Genomic DNA, 17,055 nt, shown 5'->3' with positions numbered 1-17,055 from the left:
TGAGCTTTTCCGTCAAAGCCAGCCTGATTTCGGATTCTTGTTGGAATAATTGTGTATGTCACATCTGACAGAAGCAGCTGCTTAAAAAGGCATCTGTAACAAGCCGTTAAGATTTCTTGCTGGCTGGGGGAAGGGGGACCTGGAAGGGCTCAGGAAGAGTGTTCTATGATCCTATGTTTTGGGCTCCGATGAGCCAATTCAGACTGCAGATATTTTTAGCACTATTCTTCAGCAGAGGCAGCGTGCTGCACAATTGCACACCGACACGGTGCTTCTCCTGCAGGTCGGTGTAGCTATGTTTCCACCTCCTGGCAACTATAAGGAATAGCTCAGGAGAGACCAAGGAGAGAGAATTTCTGGTTTCGTGAGACGATAGAATACGAAGCAGGAATTTTAAAGAGACGCTTCTCTTGAGCTCAGAGAGATTTTTAACTCTTCAGAGTTCTTTATTCTATGCTATGTATAAGCATAGAAGCTGTTTCCAAATAGCTTGCTTTGCAACTACGTGTGAAAATGAGTGCTCGAGCTGAAAGGTCGTAAATACAAGGTGCTTGCAGCAAGTCTGTAAGTAATAAGACACCAGAGAGACATTTCACATTGAGGGAGGGAGAATCAGTGTATATCCATGGCAACTGGGGACATGAACACACCTAGTGAAATTCCAGCTCAAAATACCCACACATCCTATCCATTAAGGACAACTGTTGTCACAGAGGTACATACAGTTGTGGAGGACACACAGTCAAGGCTAGGCATTCTGTGAGGTAAGTGCCCTTCAGTAATAAGAAAATGCTAATTTTCTGTCAGGAATGAGTGTTTTAGCTTGCTCAAAGAATCAGCAGCAAAGGAATCAGCAAAAGCAGGTTTAATATTAAAGTGAAAGTGCGACAAAATTCACTGGCAAAGCTCACTTTGCCACTTACTAGATGGTTAAAGCACACAGAGAAAAATCATAGTAAAATGCAAAATCAGTCAATCTAAAACTAAAATCAGCAACAAACGACCTACATCGAGGTGGGGGATGGAAAAATCTGATTTTCCCAAATAAAAATCTCTTTCACAAGTCAGGATGAACTCTCCCTGTCCTCCACAACAGTGTAGCCAGAGCTGGGTTTTCTCTCAGGACCTGCTCAGTAACCTATAGTGCCCATTTCCTGCTCTTTGCCAGGCCAATGCCATCTGCCTGTTTCACAGGAAAGAACAAAAGTTCTTTTGGTAGTCGTCTCAGAACTGCGTTGTGTGAACAGGAAAAAGGCATTTGAGGAGATCACAAAATGCATATTTCTAGAACCTATAAAGAACTACAAGCTGCTAGCCCAAATATCCCAGATGAAAATATCTTTTTCAGTGAAAATGGATTTTCAAGCTGACTGTCCTGGTGTGCATTCAGCCAGGATCCCCTATGGGCAGAATGAGATCACTGTTCCCTGTGCCCATGTTAACCACATCAAAGCTAGGTTAGAGAAGTTTCATAGCATCTCTACATAACCCTGGTTGAGGTGCTGGACTTTAAATGAGGTTGTTTTCTTTGTTGTTCAGTTGCAGGTACCCAGTTGTCCACGGCTTGTCTTCTTCTACATGAGGAAAAATTTACCCTTTTGCCTTACTCGGGAAAATCACTCTGTGCAAAGGGCCTTGTTGGAAGCCTATATAGTTCTAAGGTGCTTCTTGTGTATGCCTGTGAATGCATTTTTAAAATCCTTTAGCCAGGGTCTCTGTGTCGTTACAGAAGACATAAACTAGCTCTGACAATAAACCATGTGGGAAACGGTGTGTAATTGATGATGCAACGTCATCAGCTGAGCATCCCTGCATATCTTGTCACTTAAATGCAGCAGCTCTTAAAGTGTGTGCATAATGTTGTACCTATATATTGATTTTTTAAAATACACATACAGGTAGCAACGTGGCCACAGTTTTAGCAAATTAAGACGTTTCATATGTGTTTTAGCTATGCATGGACACAGCCATATGTACATAGCCTGTACAGGCCTGAGGCCACAGGGTGGGAAGAAGGCTGTGGCCTGTGTCATGAATATATGCAGCCAAGTCCTTGTGGTGGGGAGTGAGAGGCTTCCTGTGTCCCCTCCTGACACTTCTGCACACTCTGTGCTAGTTGACTTTTTTTTATGTATTTTGTTTCCCTTTTTCTCATTTGTTTTGTAGTGCTGTGCCTCAGCTTTTCACACAGCACCTTTGGACACTGAATAAGGAGCCCAAAGTCCTGATGTGCATGTTCTCCCAGCCTGGAGAAGCTCTGCCACCCCACCTTCAGGAGCTTCCCCGCTGGGCTCTATTTTAAGCCACGCTGGGGAGGTGAGAAAATGAAGATCTTTTATCAGCAAGCCCACGGTCCCACGACAGTATTAACTTTTGTAGGAGATGACCCGACTTCGAGTTGTGTTTTCCACCTGCAGAACACTCGTCTATAACAAAGTGGGGGCAGTTTGGGCAGCACAAGCCCAAACAAGGACGTGTCGTAGGACTTCCCCTGGCAACTCCACTCCTCTGCATCATCCTCCCTTGCGTCGAGAGTAAAATCTGCCAGCAGTGCTGGTAACCAGGAGAGAAAGGAGGTGAGAAGTTTCACTGGAAACCACTGTGGGGAATATTTCTAAACCACTGACTGACGCAGAGTGTTAACCGGCTCATGAGAAAGGGAGCTTGTGACAGCAAAGAAGACTGCATGGGGAGGAAGGAAACAGGTAAAGCACAAGCATACCCTTACATTTATTACACTGCACCAAAAGAGTGTAGGCAGTGGTAAATGGCATCCTGACTCTGGTGTCATGACTTTAGCTGGCATTTGAGAGGTGGGATGTGTAGCTTTTTCCAGTATAAATGTGGGTTTCTATTTCAGGTATGCTTTGTTACATAACCAATTTGTTCAGCTTACCAAAAAAACTCCCCCCAAAAATAAGAAAAATTACAGAAATGGAAGCCACTGAAAGAAAACTATTGATTGAGCCTTGTCCTTTGCCATATGGTAACAGTATGTATTTCATATTTGGAAGTGTTGATCTAGCTGCACTATAAACACAGGAGACAAGATTTTCCCTTCCTTAAAAAAATATTTGAAAAAATCATCTTCTGTGTGATGACTCTGGAGCAGAAGGCCTACAAGGGGTAGGGATTAAAGTAGTTAAGGCCACAAACATCTATGTGGTAGATAGGTTTGGTTGCTGGAGTATTGGGATAGGGTGAGAAGCCCCTGAGGTTAATGTCTCATGAGTGGTAAGGGGATTCTCGAGGCCAGGAGCAGAAGCTGCTGAGCATGGCCATGCTGGCCCAGTGACTGTGCAATTAGGGGAAAATCAGCTACTCCAAAAAAGGAGTACTTTTTCTTCACCTCTGAAATCTATAATCTCTGAAAAGAAAAATCTCTGAAATCTATCTCTGCAATATAATTATCTCAGCAATATAATTGTCTCTGGATATTTTAACCTGGAAGTGTCAGGTTTTAAAGGTTCCATTATCCTCAGGTTTTCCCCCATCTGTTTGCTGACACTGGTGAGTGCCACAGATGGTTTATACCAGGGAAAGTCAAGCTGTTAGGTACAAGAATTATTTTTTTTTCCCCATATAATGGAAAATGTAAAGCAAATGTCTTTTGTCTTTCTGAAAGGAGGAGAATAGGCTACCAGGGGGTGGTGTTCTCGTTCATCCTTTGCTCCTATTCCCCATTCCCAACACTGGGTGCTTTCTGAGGGAGTGAGGTGTACACCTTGGCCTATGGAATAACTTCGTGGGACTAATTTACTTTCTAGATGGACTGGTGTTAAAAAGGTAAATATCTCAGAGAAGAGAGGAGATCCCCATCTGTTTTCTTGAATTACAGCTACTGAAGATAAGGGGGGAAAAAAAAGCGGGACAAAATACTCATCTTCTGTATGGCAAATACTTTTTCCCTGGGGAAAAAACCCACACTTTGTAATGTTAATATTGGTATTATTCTAAATATTGATATCTTGATGAATTCAGTAGACAGACACCACAAGCCTCTGCCTTGCTGTGGAGGTAATTTCAAACCTATTTTCCTTCAGGTATACAACAGCAAAACACTGTAATTTTACAGTTGTTTTGTGGAACTTGCTCCGAATTGAAGCTGACACAGATGTGTGCAACTGCTTCCTCTTCCTACCATCCCTTCCAGCCCTTCCTTACCCAAAGACACAGGTCTTACAGAGAACAGACTTCTGAGACTGGGTCTTTTCTACCTTTTAAAATGTGCTTCCACTGCAAAACAACCATATTTTGCTGAGTTAATAATGGGAATGGCTATGTGACATATGTGGCATACATGCTTTAGAAAGTTGTGGTGAAGACCACTGCACTGCTGCACTGATTGATCCCTGACCTTCTCCTCTTTTGTACTGTGTTAACATATATTTTAATTGTGTTGGACTTAGCTTTTATTTGTGCTTTGTTTTAAGTTGTTGCCTTGCATAGCTCAAGGCTTGTAGCTCGTGTTTGGTGTGTAAGAGCAGGCAGCTGAGGTTGTGATTTGTTCTTCGTGTCAGAAGTTCGTCTCCCTCAATTTAACTGTGCCACATCCTCTTCAGGGGAGTGCACAACTCGGCTCTTTTGGAGGGCGTGGAGGCTGTGTCTGTCTGTGAGACAAATCAGCTGCATGTCAAGATCTCAGGAGCAACAGTGAGAAGAAATCAATGAACTGGACAGCTGAAAACAGGGATTACCTGGGATGGATGGTCCTAAGCTGGGATAGTTCTCACTTCTTTGCAGTTATATCTGGATCCCTAGTGAGGACAGAGAGGGAGGGGACCTCCAGGCACATCTCTGCAACTCCCTGCTGTACAGGAGCTGCCTTGTGAGCAGTCACAGGGACCAGCATCCACGCTGGAGCAGTATCCACGTTGGACCAGCATCCACGTTGGACCATTATCCACGCTGGACCGGCTGTGTATGCCGGCATCTCCCTACTCATTCCCTCCTACAGCGAGGGTCGGATGCCTGGAGCACACTGGCACTGCTGTTGAATTCCTGTGCTCCCGAGGCTGGAGGGCTCCCCTCCAGGCTGATAACTGGGTAACTTTCCTCCAGCATCAGTACTCCTTGGGTTGAATCCGAGCGCGAGCGGTGCCGTTCTCCAGCTGGAAGGCTGAGGCTAATGGAAGAGTGATGCACACATTGTGCCAACCACCACCATCAAGGCTGAGTAAAAATTCTAATTTGTTTTAAATGCAGTTGTTGAGGCATTTTAATTCCATCAAAGCGAACAACACAAGACAAGCTACAAATATTCATTTGCTGCTTTTAAATGAATTTGATTCAGCTGTGCTTGGTTTTTCTTTTCTGGCTTTTACTCTGAGACTTCTTTCCCGCTCTCAGGCACAAGTATTCGAGGATTGTGAACCTTAAAATCTGCAGACTAAATTCTGTGTTTCACACATGAATATTTAAACAGAGTAATACACTCTGTTCTTTCTGTAAGGTCCCATTTTTAATCATTAAAACCTGTTCTTTTGAGCAAATAAACCTCATATATATGAGACTTGTATGCATTTTAAAAAAAGATAGTTCTCTGGGACAAGTTCCAATATGACAATATATACTGTTGTGAATATTTATAGATCCATCAAAATTGACGAATATTGAATTTGCTGATAAACATTGTGGAGGGTTTGCGGTTTTTTTAACTCTTCTTTTGAAAGAGACTGAGAAATTATTTGCAAATTGGGTCAAACTCAGTACATAATTCTGGGCAAAACGTATCTTTTTTATTTTTTTGATTAAAAAAGTTCAACTTTCAAAGTTTCAAACTTCTTTGATTGAAAGCAACTTTTGCAGGCATAATGTATCCAAAATGCAAAAAAAAAATAAAAAATAAAAAATCCCAAAACTTCTGGCAGCATTGAATAAAATGAAACAAAACAAAATATTTCCTTAGTGGAAAAGATTTTATGTGAATGAAAATTAAATTTGAGATTTTTTGCATCTAAGAGTTACACTGTCTATTGTACGTTAGTAGCAAAATACGGATCAATGTGGCCGCGTTGGTGTTTTTTCCAGACTGTAAGGTAAGCTTTTCATGCAGTTGTATCACTCTGTTGTTAGAATTGTGAACAAAACAATTCTTTGAGGAAAACAATTCTGTTGAGGGTGGTGAGTCGCTGGCACAGGCTGCCCAGAGAAGTTGTGAGTGCCCCATTCCTGGAAGTGTTCAAGGCCAGGTTGGTTGGAGCTCTGAGGAACCTGGTCTAGTGGAAGGTGTCCCTGCCCATGGCAGGGGGGTGGAACTAAATGATCTTTAAGGTCCCTTCCAACCCAAACCATTCTGTGATTCTATGATTCTGTGTCTAAATGTACATACATACTGCTTTGTGTTTAAGGAAATACTGCCTTCCCTTGCATTTAGCTCATGACTGTGGCAGCCTTCGTTCTTCCTGTGCCACAAGCGTGGCAGTGTTGTGGTTTTTCTTGTGTACACCAGGCATCCTCATCTGATATGTTTCACATTTAAAATTAAATTGTTAGTGCCCCACAATTGGAGCTGGTTATTTTTATAGCAGTTGACACCAGATGAGGATTTAGGTCTCTGTGTGCACAGCGAGCCTTGGCTGCCTTTCCTTCTCCTCTCAGCACACGCTGAGAATCATCCCTGTGTTTGAATACGGGTGTAAACACTGGGTGAGCTAAAATAACTCAGAAGTCCTCTTGTGATTGCACAAAGATATTTGCCTGTCTGGTGCATATTGGGTTTTGACTCGGGGATGGAAACAGTGTATCAGTATTTCCCTTGGGATGGAAACACGATTTTCCAATCATCTCCAGCTGTGGGTGACTGATTGAGAAAGTAAAATATTAAAGAGATAGAAATGGCAGCATGAAAGGGAGAATGACAAAAGGTCTACCAAGAAGACAATTAGAGGGAATGCGGAGGGGAGTCATGGAAAATGAGACAGCCTCATGGGTGGGCTGCAGGGAGCCCCAGGACAAAAGTGCAGCCACTGATTTCTGACAGTAACATCAGAAAACTGAAGTCAGGCTGTGGCTACTGTAGTGCTGTGGGAACAGGCACACACTCCCAGGCCTGGGCTTTATCCCCCAGCTGGCTGGGAATACGTATGTGTGTTGTTCAGTACAGAGCAGTGCAACTTTGCCATGCCAAACTGGGGTCATTTCTGTATGGTATCTGACCACAGGAAAATATCAGCGATGTTCTCAACCAAATCCACATTCAAGAAACAGCAGAATGACTTTACATCAAAACTCTCCACTGAGAACCATATATATTTTGTTTGGAAAGCTTTTGGGTAACACAGAATTCTGCTTTCTTGTGTGAACCAGAAAACAAGTGTTGGGATGACAACACTGCCTCAGTCTTACCAAAGAACCAGTGCCATTTTGCCAAAAAGGAGCTAGAAATTTGCAAGATATGGTTTGTTGAAAAGGTATATACAGTTGTAGAACAGCATGAGTTACTGGATGCCTCTTTGGTTCACCATGTGTATGAAGGCAGGAAACAAACTCACATGTTTCTTATCTCTTGCAATAGGAAGGTTGCTCTTTTTGTTCTACTGCAGAAGGAGAGTTAACTTTCAAGAAATTAAAAGCCTGCAAGGATTAGAAATAATACCTTTGCCCAACAGTTGATGAAGTCTAGATCCTGAGTGGTACAAGAGATCCTGGATTTTTAAAAAAATTTGTAAACAGTAGTGGGTGGCTTGTTTTTTGTTGTTGTTGTTGTTTTTAATTTTCAACCCCCTTTTTGCCTTACTTTCCTCAGTACAAGAAGGATATTTGACATGGCACCTTATTCACAACTTATGTTTTCAAAGGAAACAGAGGTTTTACTATAGGTACTCTTTGAAGAGATTTGCACAACAATTTGTGGCTACATTTGTGGCTCTCTGCCTTCACTTTCTGCAGTGCTGACTCCTGCTAAAGATGTCTCAGAAATGGGCAGTCCTGGCTGTGCTCTTTTTCTTTTTCTTGCCAATCAATCTGATTGAAGGTAAGTGAGAACGATCCAAGCACTCCCTATTTCTAACTTGCAAGTACACCAAAACTTCGTAGTTCACCAGAGCAAATTTTGCTTATTGTTTGATGTGAATGCAAAGAGTGATGTCACCTCAGCTGGCAAAATAATCGTGTGCCCTGCAGAGTGGCACAGGATGATATATCTGACAGGAATCCAACACAAATCATCTGAAGACACATCCGCTGTTCAACTGGTAGAGAAGGGATCTACATGCACCCCTTACTAACCTCCTGCACCAAGTGATCCTGGGTTTTGACTGTGTCACAGGTGTACATCCCACAGCTGTCCCCGGTTTTACTTGCACTTTAAGAAAGGCACCTAACTCAGTAACACAATGAAATTTTTAAAAAAGTAGTTTCCTTTCCCCTGAGAGGGAATTTTGCCCCCCATCACCAGTCTCTCAAAGCCTATGTTAAAGTGATAGAAACTTGTTGCCTACAATAAGATGGAGGACTCGCAGCTCCTTTGCATTCATCACATACCTGCAGAAAGGTACCATCTCCACTGCATTTCCAGACTTCCGGAAGCTGGACCTGGAAAGTGAATACTAATATGTGCCCACACACAGCAATTTGTCCCCAAGGCTGCCAGTACAGTGAGGGAGTAGAAATTTTTAATGGTGTGATGAAGCCAACAGTTTCCTGTGCTTTGATGGTGGTGCAGCATCTTTTTTTATGTCTTTTTTCTTCTTGTGTAGCTTACAACACGGTGAATGTGGAGGCTGGTCATGAGGCTGTGCTGAGCTGCCCTTACATCTTCAACGTGTCTTTGCTGATGGTGACATGGAAGAAGAAATGCAGCAGTTGCTGCGTGTTGGCCTACAGAAGTGATCACAATGAGACGGGGAAGACAAACTGCACTGAGAGGATCATGTGGAAATATTCACCTGACAGTGACCCTGCCCTTCGTATTTACCCTGTGAACCTTAGTGATGAGGGAAATTACAGCTGTGAAATTGTCAACAGCGAAGGGAATTTTTATTTTTCCTCTTCTCTGACTGTCATGGGTAAGACTGTATCGTTAAAATAAAAATTATTAAAAAATTTAAGTTATTAAAAAAAGTTATTAAAAAAGTTAGCCTATTTTCAACATAGGCAGGAACAAAAGAATATTAGGAAACATAATGAATACATTAAAACATCTTTTTCAGATGGTGAGGTAAACTATCCATAGGTTTCCATAAATTAAAAAAAACCCAAAAAACATTGGAGAAGATTTTATGTTCTGGACATTTTAGTTAAGCCTTCTGAATATAACTAAAAATCACAGGAAATTAATTTTGGAACTCTACAATTGCTACTATTAATTTTAGTCACTTGATTTTTTGGGGGGTATTTTTTGGTTGGTTGGAGGTTTTTTTATTATTTTAGTTTGGTTTTGGGTTTGCTTTTATTTTGTTCTTCCCTGCAGAGTCTTACCTTTCAGATAAAGGCTTAGGTGGTGTGTGAGCCTTTCCCTGTTCTGTCAAATGCAGAATACGAGTTGTTGGACTTCAAGCAGAACAGTTTTGCCCGATTCCTCTTTTATTTCCCTGCTATAAAATTTTTGATTCTACATACCCAATCTCCTAAATGTTTTACCTGGAGCTTCAGCAAGCTGCATTTTCTTCAGAATGTGCACTGCTGTACTTATAAATCTTGATTTAATCCACCCCTCTGTGTCATCTCATCTCCTGTTAGTCTGGAAAATGGGAGGAAGCAGTATTTTAGATCCAGGTAGGTAGTTTTTGGTGTATTCACCTTGAACTTTTTTTTCCTCTGAAGATAGCTCATCCTAATATTTCAAATTATTTTAAAATCTCACGAATTGGTCACACAAACAAACAAACAAAAATACCTCTTGCTTTTCAGTTTCAGTTGGCGATTTTATACCGAACTAGAAATAATGGCTGTGGCTTTTTTTTTTTTTTTTTTTTTTTTTGTTAAATTATTTATTCCTTCTGTAGTCCCTCCTAGAGCGACTCTGACCTACGACAAGAGCAGGGGGGCCGTCTGCAGGGCGTCTGCGGGAAAGCCGGCTGCTGACATCTCCTGGATCCCGGCAAGCAACGCCAGCACTGAGGAAGAAATCCAGCACGCCAACGGGACGGTGACCAGGGTGAGCTACACAGGCTGGGCCAACAGCACGCTGCCCACTGCCACCTGCCTGGTGACCCACCCAGCCTCAAACCAGACCCTGTCCATAGACCTGACGAGTAAGTACTGTCATAAATGCCCTTCATCCTGCCCTTGGGCTTCTCTGTGCTGCTCTGTGCAGCTGTTTCCACAGAAGGAAAGCCGAGGCTCTGTGGTTTGCTTAGTTGTAAGCCAGAGTTCTCTCACGTTGGGAGAGAAATTAATAATTTTGAGTTAGTTGAAACCCAATGTTTTGTGGCACCGTGTGGAGAAGCTTTCAGTGCGTGCTTCTTTCTATCTCTGTTCTGTTTTACAAGAATTTCTCATTCTGTTTCTAGACAGTAGACCTTGGCTGGCTAGCTGCCAGGTGTCCACCAAGCTGCTTGATTACTCCCACTTCTCAACAAGATAGGGAAAAAAAATACTGTGGAAAGCTCGTGGGTCAAGATAAGGACAGGAAGAGATCGCTCACCAATTAGTGTTGCAGGCAAAACAGACTTGAGGGAAATTAATTTAATTCATGGATAATCAGATCAGAGTGGGATAGTGAGAAACAAGAACAAATATAAAAAAATCTTCCTCACAACCTTCCCCTTCTTCCCAGGCTCAGCTTCACTTCCAACTTCTCTGTCTCCTCCCCCTGAGTTGTATAGGGGAATGCAGGCTGTGGTCAGTTCTTAACACTTCGTCTCTGCTGCTCCTTCCTCCTCATGCTTTTCCCCTGCTCCAGTGTGGGGTCCCACCCACAGCAGGCAGTCCATTAACTTCTCCAACATGACTCCTCCCCGTGGGCTGCAGTTCTTCACAAACTGAAGGTGAATTTTGTCCATTGTGATAGTCTGGAGAAAATTTCCTTGGAGAATGTCTGTCTGTGACCTTCAAACATTCTTTCCGAGGGTCAGAGGTAGTAAAGGGTAAAATTCAGCTTCTCAGCTGGCTGTTCTGGAGCTATTAGAAGTCTCTATTGCATGAGGATTTGTAAGAACAGCTAAATAAGTGCTCATGTCACCAAAATATCTCAATAGAGGCACGAAGGACAGAAGTCAGCATAGACAAGTCATTAATAACAGCATTTGCCAGGGACAGCTGGTCAGTTCTGTTGCTGCAGGGCTACTAATAGTTGAAGAAAAGGAGACCTTGAAGGCAGATGAGTTGAAAATGAAAACATGTTTGCATACACAAATGACTGGGTGTGTGGGGCAGCTTCCTATTGCTGGTTGGCATCCAGAGAGCTCATCTGTTTCTCTCTGCTCCCTTTGAGCTGTGGAGGCAGAGGATAAGCTTTTTCCTGGGGTTAAGGTGGATGGTAACAGCGTGTAGTCAGTGGATGCTGATGCCTAGCTCTGTAACTTGCTCTCATCTCTCATCTCCCAGATGCTTCCCCCAGACTTCCCTATCTCCTGCTAGGAGGATCTGCAAGTGTCGCTGCTGTCACTGGTGTGACTTTATGCTTGATTTTCTGGTGCAGAGGTAAGTCCTTTGATGAACCTGAAGTGTGTTACAATTCCACTGCTGACTTCGTGCAGGTACAAGGACTTGTGCTTTGTCACATGAGAGTGGGGTGGGAGGCAAGCCTTGAGGAAAATGTCCATATATGATGCATTGTCCTTTTGGAAAAGTTCTAATAAAATAAGGGCTGGAACTTTAAAACAGGTTAGGAGTTTTGTAAGAGCCATAGGTGTTATGATATTGATGTGTTACATATATGTCAGAGAGTCATCCAGGATAAAAAGGGTTCTTTCTGAGAGTAGGGTGAGTTTTGAGTTTTTAGAATTATCTTGATCTGCGTTTACTGGCATAAAATTCTGCACATAAGAATGGCAGTTCACCAACTAGACACAAAGAAGTTCTGTTTACACCAGCAAGTGTAAGAATAGGCCAAATGTAGCTGCTTCAGTATCTTTCAGATGATTCCCCCTGCACAGGGCATGTTACATAGCAGATTTATTTCATGAACCAGGCCTGAACAAATATGGTGAAAGAGGGCTGGCAAGAGAGGACAGTGAGTGGAGGTGTGCACTAAAAGAGAAAAAAAGGGAAGGTGAGGAAAATGAAGACAGGAGAAGAAAACAGAGGGGCAGTTGTCATCAACAGTGGCAGCACTTTGATGGGAGCCTGTCCCTGCCACAGGGTGATGTGTGTGTCTTTGGAGCAGGTGAGGGGAAGAAAAAACATGCTCGGATGGGTTCCTTGGCCCAGTGTATCTCTGCAGAGCTGAGGAAAAGTGCACTTAACAGAGTCAAACCTGTCATGTGTCCCAGTGCTGTGGTTTAACAACTAAGTGCCCTGCAGCCCCTCACTCACTCCTCCCCACCCCACCACGGTGGAGAGGAGAACCAGAGGAGAAAAAGTAAACCCCATGGATTGAGATAAGAAGGGTTTAATAAAATAAATAAATAAATAAATAAATAAATAAATAAAACAAAATCAAATATAACAGTACTACTAATACTAATGATGATACTAATGATAATCGTAGCAATATTAATAAAAGCTGTGGTGAAAAATGAGAGAGAGAGAGAAGGAAAGAAAACCTGAGAGAAACAAGAAGTGTATGATGTAGCCTCACCATCCACTGATGGATGCCCAGTCCACCCCTGAGCAGTGATTGGTGGCTCCTGGCCAACTCTCCCTGGTTTATGTGCTGAGCATGGCTTTCTGTGGAGTGGAATATCCCTTTGGCCAGTTCAGGTCAGCTGTCCTGGCCATGCTCCCTCCCAGCTTCTTGTGGCCCTCCACGCTGGCAATGCATGGGAAGCTGAAAAGTCCTTGGCTTGGGGTAAGCACTACTTAGTAACAACTAAAACACCAGTGTGTTATCAACACATTTCTCCTATGGCACTGTACCAGGTACTAAAAAGAAAATGAACTCTATTCCGGTAGAAACCAGGACACCCAGAATGGCCAGAAGTTTCTATGAAGGGGAAAATGAAACAACAGTGTATTCAAGAGCAGGATAAAAAAAATAAGAACTTAACCTATGAGTATATTTTGAAGAAAGTCTTTCAACAGCCGAGGACAGCTAGAGGAGAACCCCTGATAGAGCAGCCTGTGTACCTGGCACCATCAAACCACTTTAATTTCCTGACATTCTTCTTTCAGCTTCCCGGTTACGACAATTGGCACAGGGGCCAGCAGAACCATCTGCAGTAAGTGGCCTTCTTGTGTGTGTGTGTGTGTGTGTGTGTGCTTTGCTGTTTTTGGTGTATTCTTCACTAAAACGTATCATTTAATCGCAATGTGTCTACTCTGACAAGACTCCCATTTGTGTCTGTGTGCACTTTGAGGGGGGGATGAGGAACACTGCATCTGGGAGGATGTTTGTTGCTTGGATGGCCCTGTCTTCATGTATAATCAGGGTATCTGAGTGATTGTTTGAGCACTAGGTGTAGTGCATTTCCTGCCTGTAGATTACATTTACTGTGCTGAATGTCAACTGTCCCAAAACTTAGTGTTTTCATATTTCTGCTTCACAGAGTAACCTTAACTTAAGAATGTGTGTTTACTCTTGACAGCAGAAACCTGCTTGATTAAAGATCAGATGAAACCAGACATGCATTCTACAATGAGGGAAAAGGGTCCACTTCGTTTTGCTGTGTTAGAGACAAACACAGTTATGAAACTTTTACTTTTTGAAGTTGCAGTTCAAATACCCAGGAGCTAGGAAACAGCAGTGATAAGTTTGCTACTGCAAATTTTCCTTTCTCTCTAATTCCAGTGTGTCATGATACATATTTAACAGAATATGCTGCTCTTTCCTCAGGGCTTCTGCCTCACTTAATGCGCATTGAAAGAGCAATTATTTCATATTTTGTTTTCTGTGCACGGTTTAATTAATGGTCGTGTGCCTTGTTTGTTGCAAACAAGTCAGAGTGCTCTGAAGTTGGAATTAACTTCCTGATAAGCTCTTCTGTGGCTTTCAGGACAATTTGACTGACGGGAGTGGGAGTTATAGAAATCAAAGTCAAAGGCTTATAGTAATTTTAGTTGCCTAAATTGGATTGCTTTGTGGTCTGCCTGTTTGGTTGGCTGGTTGGTTGGTTTGTTGTTTGTTTGGGTTTTTTTGCCAGAGAAGCTGGCATTGCTCATTATCATCTATTTTGGTAAAGATACCAACATTTCAAAATTTGTTTTCAATCACATTAAGAAAACAATTTTCAAAGGCTGTCCTGTCTAGGCTTTGTGAAGGCTGTTCTTGCATCTCTCTGCCAGTTCAGGTTTCACCCTTTGTTCCCTACGCTTTGACTCAGAGAGTTCAGAGAAGTAACTTCACAGTTCTTTTGCAAAAATAACGTTACCTACCAGGGTTCTTCAGCTCTTGTTTTGTTTGGACTCCATAGGAATGATGATTCCACAAAATCCTGCAGTGTAATGTAATGGTACATGTTCTTCTTTCTATTGCAGACTAGAAACTTCAAGTACACACCCTCAGATTTCTTACCAGAGACTACGTACGAGAACTACTATCCAGGATCCATATATATGAACCAATACCAGTGCAGGCACAAGTAGTCTGATTCCAGCTCAGCTAGTAATGATACCCAGTTACTTGAACTTCAACTAATAAACCTCAGAACTTACCCACAAAGGAAAGCCTTTGTCTTTCCTGATGGTGGGGGAGAAAAACCCATTTTAGCACGTTGTTTTTCTCTTTCTTGATGTATCAGTACAGCTGTTGAAACAGATGAAACTTTTAAAGACTGACTTGGGAAAACACCTACCTGAATTTTGTTTGAAAATGGACTCTGAGGTGCTTGCTGCCTTTCCTCAAAACAATAACTGATGTGTATCTGTGCCAGAGGAACAGTGTGCTGGTGAAAATATAGCACTATTTTTCCATTTTAGCAACTGGATTATCTTTGCACTTTTGTGTTGGAAATCAGAAAGAGACACAGGGGACCCCGAAACATAGAAGGTCAAAGAAACACATCCAGAAGAACCACAGAAATAAGAGAGTTTATGATTTGTTTTGAGGGGTTTTTTGGTTTGTCTTTTTGTTTTGTTTTGTTTTTTTTGTTTGTTTTTTTTTTTCAGAGTAGATAGTTGCATGTGGTAGATGACATTCTGATATTTGTCATCTCTGTTTATTTTTTAATGTATTTCTTTTTCAATTAAGCTTTCTGTTTGCATTGCTAGTTGATGGGGAAAAAACCAATTTGAAATGCTACTGGATATAGAAATGAGAAATAACGATGGACAATTTTTGAAGATTCTTTTTAAAGGAAATGTGCAAATACTTACATAAAGGATTTCTGTGGCTATTTGGGTGAACCTTTTTTGACCAGTTTCTGAGAAGCTGAGATCACACCACGGTTTTACTGAGAACAAGGGTGTTAAGTTGGGTAAAATGCAGGTGGTGTGCATGTTTAAAACAAAGGAAAAAACCCCCAGCCCTAACCAAACCATTTATTTCTTCTCATCCTCGTGTCCCCAAGCTGAAAAAAACCCACACAGACTGGTTGTTTATTTCAGTTTTCGTCGGTCAGATTTGTCAAACCTTCCAAACACTAATGCACCAGTAACTGTGCTCAGATGTGTGCTTTGCATTGCCTTTGCCCTGCTCATTGCTGCAGGAAGTCACCTCTGTGTCCTCAGGCTTGAAGATCTCCCAGTGCCTTTTGATTGCATTTCACTTTATCACTTCTAAATAGCCATGGGTGGGCACCTACTGGCATCATTCCAGCCTTTCCCTCTAGTCAGAAAGGTGTGAAGAAATGACTCTCTGCCTTAAGGAAAAAGAGCCTGGAGAAGGCAAGCTGGTTACTGTGCCTGGTAACTGAGTGAAACCTTCCTTGTGGTGTTAAATGCCAGTGATGGGCCACTCTCAGAGCATTGTCCTGCTCCCTTGAGCCTTCCATGGGGAAAGAGAAGCGCCTTTTCATGCGTAAAACCTCTGGGAGAAATAAGTGACAGATGGCTTGGAATTACTGAAAACGAATTTTCAGTGATTCTAGGTAGGAAAAGCGTTTTGGAGCTCTAGTGAAATCCACAGCAGTACCTTTGTCCAAGGAAGTGGTTTCCCAGTTCTGCTGGCCCACAGCTGACAGTGCATCGTGAGCATGATCCAGCATCCTCTTCTGTCTTCCCTTTCAGCTGGGATCTTTCACAGTCAGGGTGCTGTCAAGGGTTCTGTTGTGACTGGAAGCTTCTGAAATTGGGGGAAGATCTCTTGTTGCTTAGGGCATTGCCCAGTTGGGTCCAAAACTGGGTTCCTAAGCTGGTGTTGTTCAGTGTGGCAAGTGAGCAAAGGATTGTTCTTGCAGACAATTACAGCAATTTGGGCCTGTCTCATTCGGAAGTTGGACCATTGCAGCCAGACCAAAGGATGACAGGGTTGTTAAAATGAAGAGAATTAGGCAGAACTAGGCTGTGTAGCAGTCTGATTTTGGCAATCAAGGTGCATGTGCGTTGTGATTATTAGGGTGTAATGCAAGAACTTTTCATAATTCCTTTGCTCCAAGTGAAATGTTGAAGAGGCAGAAAAAATAGGGAGATGATGGTGTGTGTGGGGAAAGCCCTCTGGAGAAGCATCCCTGTCACAAACGGCCCTGGCTGAAAATTATGGTTTCCATGCTCATGACTTTTTTCCTCCCTTTTGTTTTGTACTTGGTGGAATTTGTCCAGTCACCTGCAATGTGTCAGCATTTCCATTAAGCTAGAAATTCTGAGCAGACTGTTTGCTGAAACGAGGTGCTCTGGCAATGAGAGAGGTCCATTTGTGCAGCAGGTGCTTGGTGAAATGGGCTTTGCTGGTGGTTCCACAGCTCTTAACAGCCATGTGGACTATAGTTTGCCTGATTTCTTATTTCTGGGATGGCCCGAGAGCCAGTCCTGCTGCAACTTCTCAGAAAATTAGCTCGCAACATCGTAGTCAGACTTTGATTATATAACCAGTTTACTGCCAACAAAATGCTCAAGTTATCAACCCAGAGCTCAGGC

The 17,055-nt window shown here is 42.5% G+C and overlaps 1 protein-coding gene across 1 annotated transcript; it reads left to right on the top strand.

The window, feature by feature from the left end:
• The first annotated feature begins 5,144 nt into the window (after nucleotides 1–5,144).
• LOC113986968 (cell surface glycoprotein CD200 receptor 1-B-like) lies at nucleotides 5,145–15,145 on the top strand. The gene is made up of 7 exons (XM_027719183.2): nucleotides 5,145–5,176; nucleotides 7,891–7,975; nucleotides 8,700–9,008; nucleotides 9,948–10,196; nucleotides 11,491–11,586; nucleotides 13,219–13,265; nucleotides 14,521–15,145. Exons 2-7 carry the CDS (start codon nucleotides 7,909–7,911, stop codon nucleotides 14,626–14,628), a joined length of 876 nt encoding a protein of 291 aa, XP_027574984.1. The 5' UTR covers nucleotides 5,145–5,176; nucleotides 7,891–7,908; the 3' UTR covers nucleotides 14,629–15,145.
• Nucleotides 15,146–17,055: the final 1,910 nt, after the last annotated feature.

Source organism: Pipra filicauda, unplaced genomic scaffold, assembly GCF_003945595.2.
Source record: "Pipra filicauda isolate LSUMZ 115617 unplaced genomic scaffold, ASM394559v2 scaffold306_size1276767_pilon, whole genome shotgun sequence".
In the NCBI taxonomy this organism is placed as follows: Eukaryota; Metazoa; Chordata; class Aves; order Passeriformes; family Pipridae; genus Pipra; species Pipra filicauda.
Note: the sequence above shows the minus strand (reverse complement) of the source record. Positions and strands in the feature narration are given on the sequence as shown.

What these genes read in the sequence shown, in the direction of transcription:
- LOC113986968 (XM_027719183.2), top strand. Translation starts at nt 7,909, where the DNA reads ATGTCTCAGAAATGGGCAGTCCTGGCTGTGCTCTTTTTCTTTTTCTTG. An exon ending in CTCTTCTCTGACTGTCATGG is followed by an intron (nt 9,009 to 9,947) that starts GTAAGACTGTAT and finishes TTCCTTCTGTAG; the next exon opens with TCCCTCCTAGAGCGACTCTG. An exon ending in CCTGTCCATAGACCTGACGA is followed by an intron (nt 10,197 to 11,490) that starts GTAAGTACTGTC and finishes CTCATCTCCCAG; the next exon opens with ATGCTTCCCCCAGACTTCCC.